Source organism: Hyalella azteca, unplaced genomic scaffold (assembly GCF_000764305.2).
Source record: "Hyalella azteca isolate HAZT.00-mixed unplaced genomic scaffold, Hazt_2.0.2 contig15776, whole genome shotgun sequence".
NCBI lineage: Eukaryota > Metazoa > Arthropoda > Malacostraca > Amphipoda > Hyalellidae > Hyalella > Hyalella azteca.
In genome coordinates, this window is record NW_025945615.1 from 65,506 (window position 1) to 71,188 (window position 5,683).

General features: G+C 38.7%; 1 protein-coding gene across 1 annotated transcript; it reads right to left on the reverse strand.

Annotated features, from left to right (window-relative positions):
* Positions 1-467: 467 nt before the first annotated feature.
* LOC108681769 (G-protein coupled receptor Mth2-like) lies at positions 468-5,425 on the reverse strand. Its single transcript, XM_018170843.2, has 7 exons — positions 4,222-5,425; positions 3,368-3,649; positions 3,117-3,195; positions 2,749-2,945; positions 2,392-2,572; positions 2,045-2,134; positions 468-1,835 (listed from the first exon to the last, which is right to left on the reverse strand). The coding sequence occupies exons 1-7, from the start codon at positions 4,739-4,741 to the stop codon at positions 1,448-1,450; spliced, it is 1,737 nt and encodes a 578-aa protein (XP_018026332.1). The 5' UTR covers positions 4,742-5,425; the 3' UTR covers positions 468-1,447.
* Between the last annotated feature and the right edge of the window lie 258 nt (positions 5,426-5,683).

Consider the following 5,683-nt stretch of genomic DNA (forward strand, 5'->3'; position numbering starts at 1 on the left):
GTGTGCTTGCTAACGGGCCAACACACTATAGCGCAAGCACACCATGCTGCCGCGTTCTTCTACCACGAGTGCTAAATTCCAATAAAATTTCTTCGAAAATTTTAAGTTATTTTTTTTCATGTGTGTTTTGTCAACTTATCATGCGCGATGTAATGGTTCTTGTGATTCGTAAATCCAAATAACATTTCCTACTAACTGCGAACTGTGAATAATCTACTCAAAGGAAAATCGGTTATTTTCTTCTCGTGATGAATAGACGATGTAAAAGTTATGTTTCAAAATATGACAAGCGCGAAGTTGTCCAAACATAATGAACTTCGCACTTTCGTATAATACACCAAAATAGAGTTTCCTAAACAGTTCCCATTTCTCGATCGCTGAAGGTAAATTTCTTTAACTCTCATTATTAATTAAGCCTTTTTAATAATAAGAGTACGGTTTAGAAGGTACGAATGATAATATAACCCTTGATTTTGGCACTTCTATTCAGAGAATATCAACGGGTAAAAAACTATAAAACGCACATACTTAATAAATATGTAACAATTTAACTTAAGAACCATGTTTAACCAGCGTGTGAAACGGACGTTCAGCAACTTTGCAGTTTTCCACTCAGTAATTTTAAGAAAAAAAAAAAACTATTTATTGACAGCCATTATACGTGGTAGAAGTTAGCCTACATTTTTACTGTTTTCGTCGTAAAATTACTTGTACATCATAGTTCCCTACGCTCCTAAGTAACGTTTCTTTCTTTTTCAATACTTGAGCCATTCACACCATCATATAATTATTGTAGAAACATTTTAAAGATTACTTATTACTACGTACTTCGAATGCGTGTTGAAGGTTGTCTCCCTTACTCAGCAACACATTTAAAACTGAAGAACTTCCGAAATTATGATACTTGGTTGAGAGTGTATCAGCTTTCATTGCTACTTTTAGTGGATGAAAAGCGTTTTGCTTTCACAGTTGAAAGAATTTTTCTCTATGCTATGTTTCAATGACATAATACCGCATTAGGCAAATAGAAAAAGTAATTTGACAGGCTAGTAAAATTAGCACGAGTAAAATTATTGCACAGTCTATTTTATTTTCTACATTTTTCAACAGTCAAAAAAAATTCAAAATTTTTCCGCATAGTGAAAAAAATGATACCAGCTCGTGAAATATCAGAAAGCACTGTGATTATTAAGGCGCATTTCTGACTCAAACAACAAACATAGTTCAGAGTAATACTGTCTGCTTTAAGCAAATACATACTAAAAATATACTAAAATTACATTTTCCAAGACTCTAAATTTGAACGCAACATCCATGGAATACTTTATGACAGTTTCACATATTTTACGGTTACTAATACGTTATAGTACTTCCAAATATTAAACTTACGAGGGTTGCTTTCATCAAATAAGCTACAGTTGACAATTATCAATAACTAGTCAGGTTGTCAGTTGACGGGAGGGTGCAGTGCATTTTGCTGCGTAGGTGAATGGTTCATTTTTAAGCAGTCCTGCACTTGGGGCGACCGCGCATCTTCGGCAAGAATCTTGCTTTGGGCCAGACTCTTCACGATGGTGCTTGAGACGGTCTCTTCCTGACGAGAAAGTTTCCGTATTTTGTCGATGGTTTCTTTATCGCTACCTTGTTTGCTGAGATGTGTTTCGAGGCTTGTCATGGATGTGTCGTCGTCTCTCGAAAGTTTCTGAGCTGCGGAATGGGCAATACCGGCAAATTTGCGCACCTGCGTTAAAATTAAATCACGTTTTCGCTTGGCCCTCATGAAGATGATGAGAAGGATGACTCCCTGTAAGGTGTTGAGGAGATCCGTTGCATCCCTGTCAAGTGACAAGGGTATAAAAAATAGGTTACATTTGCATATGGCAACGAGTTGCAGTCTATCCTAAGCATTCAATCAAAAACGGAATTGTTACAGAAATTCCAATGACAATTTAAACGTGATAGGCACATAAAACTACTTTCGTACGAGACAAGACTATTTAGAATTATGGAATTTTTTCTTAGAATTTCGATTTCATTTACTCACCAGAGTTCTTTGGGAGGAATTTTCCATGAGAGAACTTCAGTCGACCAGATGCAGATAGTCATTACGAAGATCTGGAACCGTTGCCAGAACCTAGGAAAAGGTTTATCAAGTTCGTTGGAATTCCAAAGTAAGTAAATTTTCAATGCGGCGATTGGCTTTTGGTTTCATCTAATCATCGCCCAATATCATTACGAAATTGAGTTTATACGATTTAGTATCTTCGAATCTATTTTCCCTCGTTAGAAGAGCCCTTCATCGCATAGTTACATACCAATTCAATTTACTGCTTATAGATTACTGATTCACTTAAACGATCAAATAAGAATCATCTAAGTAATTATACTCACAAATCGAGCTGCTTATTATTAAATACAACAGAGTCTGCACACGCCAAGGAACGCTGGAAACAACAGATTCTGGCTCCGCCTTGGTACAGGTAGTTCACCGTCATCCCCACGAAGCAGATGTTCAGGATGCAAAGTACGGCCAGGATGAGGAAGAAGTAGACCAACAAATTGTGATCCTCCTCTGTAATTGAGTACATCAATGGTACCAGCATGAATATCAGCATAAAATATCGAATTTAATCGTGTTGTGCTGAACGCTAACAGATATTACGGAGTAAAAATAACATGTCGCCCATATTACAGAAAATGCTTTTTCATTGTCTATCTCATTTTCCAATAGTATTGTAATAATTATACCTATGATGAAACATCTATTGACGCCGAACTGTGGTCTGATTATGTAATCCGGGAGAGCATTTTTCGGCAAGAACTGAAGTGTGCAAGTGACGATGGTGATAAGCAGAACTGAGCCCCACACTGCCAGGCTGTAGAACCCAAACAGCCTCTTCTCTTCCTGCTGCAGCAGGTTACTCGGGATGCCTTTCACGCTAAGCCTGGAATGAAACGGTCGGAAATGTGGAATACACCGCACATCAATGTTAGAAATGTAAACATTGATATGAACGTTTTTAATATTTCATTATGATTTCGAAACAGGAGATGTTATTTTGGAAGATATAAATTTAAATTGCCTAACAAACTACATTTAATGTATCTAATCATACCGAACATAACGCCAGATATCGAAGCACATGATGGTGAGCCACATGTATGTTGCGATGAAGCCAGAATGAATGACGACTCCTGGTGAACAGAATGTTATTGTAATAAATCTTTTCTTATTCCTAGACCAGATGGCTGTAATATTATGTCTAAATCATCAACTTTTAAATTGATATATCAAATCGGGAAGAAGGATAGAATAAGACAGAGAATAAAAAATTTCCGAATTGCTTAAATTCGTCCAGCACCCTACCAAAGAATACGCATAAGTTGACGGAGATGGATCGCCACAGAGTGACGGTGACCAATGCAAGATCAGCGACGAAGAGGCTCGTGACGTGCGACAAGAGACACATGCCAGAGAGGTCCCTGAGCTGAGGCAGGGATACGTGACAGACGATGATGACCGACAACGCGACGCACGACAGCGTCAGGAAGATCGAGTGGCTGTAGAAGCGGAAGATGGAGCGAGGAGTTTCCTCGTACTCGTCGTAGCACGTGATATACCACATGCCGAAGTGCTCGTCGTCGCGACCTGTCAGAATTCATATATTTAGAGCCCGAGGCCAAGCTAATATATATCTATATATATACACTCTTTCAAGCTCTCTATGCAATAGCGGTTACAGTGTTTACTAGGCCGTTGGACCTGTCGCCGATCTTCCACATCACAGAACATTTACAGCGTGTTGCGGTCTCATACACGCAACTAAGTACTTCAATTTTGCTGTGTTCAACCGCCCGGCCTCATCGCCGATTCTGACCAGAAACTTTGCAGAGAGCTGGGGCCTGGGATCGAACCCGCACCTATTTGCTCCAATCCTGAAACTCTGAAGTATAACCACAGAGCCACCTGCACCCAAAATATTATAGTAAAGCTATACTAAGTCTAGTTTCACAAAGCAGGTAACGGGTGATTCAAGTACATGGTAGAAATTCAAGTTTATAATGGATGAGCCACATTAGTTTCCACTTAAGAGGTTACATCAGCAATGATAATAGGTGCATAATTTTTATCATGTAGTTTGTTTCTCGCAATTATTATTGGAATACCACTTTGGACTTTCAATTACCAATATAAACCTGCTTCAAACCCATGGCACTCACGGATGACGTCGAGACAATACTCGCTGTGGTTGCGGAAGATCTGGTCGTACGCGGTGTACAGCTGTCCGTCACTGAGGAGTTCGGCCCTCCTGTGTTCAGGAAGAACGCCTTGAGTGCATCCTGGCTTCATGCCTTTCATTCCCGTGAGCAACTCAAGAGGCTTGTCTGGGTATGTTGGACGTCCATCTTTGAATCTAAACTGTACTTCAAACTTAGGAACTTCATCACTGCTATTAATGCATCCGAAAGCGTCACCATGAAGAGAAAAGAATTGACCCTCAGGACAACATTTTCGGACGCAAGTTGAGTTCTCGCACTGTGCCAGTTCTTTCGTGTTGTTCCACTGCCCTTCGATAGCACTATCGTCTGATGAGTAGTATTCGTCGCCACCGCCATAATCTGTTGTATTGTTGGAGAACGATATCGTTTCGTTTCCTAATGTGCCGCTTTGTGACGCTATATGTGGTATGTAAGCTAGAAGATAGGATGATATGCTTAGTATAAATGCGAATTTCTTCATAATTCTAGATTTGATTTCCGCAAATATAATCAAACGAAACTAACGGAGGTTTTTTATTCACAACAGCTTCAATAAATTATAGCAGTGAGAAAATTTTCAACCTCCACATTCATCGTTAGATACTAAAGATAACTTCTCGAAACAAGAATCAGATAATGATGTATTGTTGTAGTAAGTTCAGTCCAAGTCTGAACAAAAATTTATTTTGAAAAAATTCTTACTGATGCGGAGAAATTTACATAAATGTTTTTTAATTATTTAAGGGATCTGATCCTAAATAATCTGAAACAGAAAAAATTTGTTGTGAATCATTTCACCAATAAACAACAATACCGAAGTTAACGCATGTATAGTTGGATCCAGTGTAATCTTCCGAAGTGACTTCATCTCGAGTATTGTTCTCTCTCCTTTAAAGTTCCAATTTCCCCAAACTTTCAAAAACATTTCACTATTTAATCAAATTTGCGTTTACAGTTATTCGAGTCTTCAATAGTTACTACGTTTTCAATGAACCAGCGGTCAATCAGTGGCTAAGTAGCATCAGCCAACACAGTTGCTTTGTCATCACAAGAAGAAAATGCAACTTGTTTTCTTGAGAGGCAGAGCCCGGCGCAGAACGTTCCTCGGCCGAACCAGCGATGCCAGTAAGGTCATGGAGGTTAGGAAAGACTGGTCCAGAGAAGGTTTGGTACCGCAAACGTTCGGTTGAACGTCCTCACTCACCAATCTCAAAGAAACCTTAAATATTCCTGACTACTAGAATATTCCTTCCATAACATTAGCATCATCGGTTGTGGTTGAATGCATTAAATCAAATTCATTCCGTTGTAAGACATTTTTCTGGAAGTACTCATAGATCCAATTGATATCATTCATATTTTAACAACTCTATATTGTGAATCGAAAGATATTATTGACATACAAATGGGAACTTTCCATGAT